Source organism: Phytophthora parasitica (assembly GCF_000247585.1).
Source record: "Phytophthora parasitica INRA-310 unplaced genomic scaffold supercont2.48, whole genome shotgun sequence".
Classification (NCBI taxonomy): Eukaryota; Oomycota; class Peronosporomycetes; order Peronosporales; family Peronosporaceae; genus Phytophthora; species Phytophthora nicotianae.
In genome coordinates, this window is record NW_008649034.1 from 486,296 (window position 1) to 488,485 (window position 2,190).

Here is a 2,190-nt window from a genome sequence, read left to right on the forward strand (position 1 = left end):
CTGCTGTGCAGCATGCACCGGAGAAGACAAAGACCAGCGACAATTTCACGCCGCCTCTGTTGGTACGCCGAAACGGGGTCGTGTGTTGGCGAGTCGAGGCTGTCTGTGAGCATGTCGATATTCTGCGCTGGTTTCGTGAAGTCGGCAGCTCTCGCTTCCCATCAGTTGTGGCGCTTGCTCGGATTTGGTTGGGAAGAGCCCCATCCGACGCGTTTCAGGAACACGTTTTCTCTACCGGTGGGATCGTAATGAGCAATCGGTGTACTCGGACGGATAACTACCGAGCGGAGATGCAAGTACTGCTGAAGCACAACCAGAACGTGATCAAGCATATCGAGACCAGCGATGCCGAAAATGTGGCTCTGTAGGTATCTTTAGCTGCTGGTGAGTAGCTGGTGAACATCTTGGTGGTCGACGGCCGTCGACCACCAAGATCAACAGTAGTAATACTCCACTAATATACCAGCACTATCACTGAGACCAGTCAGTCAAGTCGGTAATACTATTATGTTATTAGGAGCTAATTATGTGGTGGGTATTACTGAATTACATTTGGTAAAATAAAACGGAAACACTGGAGCCCAGGATTACAACAATAGATTTTCATCTGGATTTATACAGATTTATCATCCGGATTTATCCAGGACCGAAACTTCCAGTCGGTAACGAATTTTATTTTTCATTCGCTGCCTATGAAACATGCTCACTCAGATCCTGAAACTATCAGCCCGATGGCAAGCGGCGCGCGAGGAACGCGAGGAAGGGCGGCGCGACCTGGACCAGGTTCGTGGAGGTCCTCGCCACGTACGCGCTCTTCACCTCGTACGCGCGCTAGTGCTAACACTCGAACGACCGTTACGGCGACGATCAAGGAAGCCCAAGCGTCTGATCCCGGAGCTTTTCCTGACAAGACCGAGGTTGCGGCCACCGCCAACGACGCCGCAGGCATGGAGCAGGCCGCGGATGCTGGTGAAGCGTCTGTTGTCGAGCAGCCGGGCACTCACGACGACGTCGCAGGCGTGGAGCAGGTTGCGGATGCTGGTGAAGCGTATGTTGTCGAGCAGCCGGGCACTCACGACGACGTCGCAGGCGTGGAGCAGGCCGCGGATGCTGGTGGAGCGTCTATTGTCGAGCAGGGTGTTGGCATCACTGTGGTGGGCGACGCAGCCGAAATGAGTGACTGCAAAGAGGCTGGGGGCGTGTTAGTTGAGGACATCCATTTGAACGACGAGGGCGGAAGCGAATACGGTGATGCGGAGCATGAGGCAAGCCATGCTGGGGTTCAAAATTCGGGTGGCGAAGATCGACCTATTCAGGATTCTGTCCAGGATTTCGTCCAGTATTTCGAGTCGGACCATGCCAGAAGCGCTGGGTCGTCTTCTCAGTCGGAGGCAAGCAAGGTTACGGTTCTAGCTCCGCAAACGTGGCACATCGACTGGAAGGCGTGGCAGGTATACTTTGACGAGTACTGTGAAGAGACGATGCAAGTGATCTCTATACTCGAAACCATGGGTCGTGCAGAGCGTAACAGACGGCTCAAGAAGACGAAGAAAGGGGTTAATGAGGCGTTACTGATCCCAGAAGGCCTTGATCCGTATCAGAGGACCTACATCTGTACGCACGGGTGGCCACAGAGGAAGCCTCGAGGCTCGGGAAAGCGTCCACGTAAGCACATCCGCGAGATGGACTGTCCTTTCCGGTTTGTGGTGCAGTGGCAGCTGCACAAGGGCGAGTGGAAGCTAGGTGTGAAATTGGGGAGGTTCTCTCACAACCATTCGGTCTGTAGCGATACATACGCGACGTACCCGTGTGCCCGCGGTGTTAGTGACGTTGTGGTTGGAGCACGAGTGGAGGGTATGGTGGCCGTCGGTGCTAAACGCTCCAAAATCTACGACTACCTGCTCGAGCATGACCAGAACGTGATCAAGGCCGACGTGGACAACATGGTGCGGAGTTTTGCTTCGTCGGTGTCATCCCTGGACGACAACGATGCTACAGCAGCCCAAGTTGACGCTCTAGCTGCTGCAGACAAAATGAGCTGTACACGTATTGCTGAGACCGCGACTGGAGAGACTGGAGTTCTATCGATGTCTACAGCGTTCATGCGTCAGAATTTCAGCCGTTTTGGTGAGTTCCTGCTAGTGGACTGTACACACAAAACGAATCGGTACGCAGTCTGTTTCCTGAGAT

At 54.1% G+C, this 2,190-nt stretch overlaps 1 protein-coding gene across 1 annotated transcript in view; it reads left to right on the forward strand.

Annotated features, from left to right (window-relative positions):
• Positions 1–731: 731 nt before the first annotated feature.
• PPTG_23727 (hypothetical protein) overlaps positions 732–2,190 on the forward strand; it is a gene marked incomplete at both ends in the record, with an annotated part of 4,233 nt that continues 2,774 nt past the window's right edge. Inside the window, one exon of the mRNA XM_008912628.1 lies at positions 732–2,127. Coding sequence (XP_008910876.1) covers positions 732–2,127 — 1,396 coding nt within the window. The remainder of the gene's footprint in view (positions 2,128–2,190) is intronic.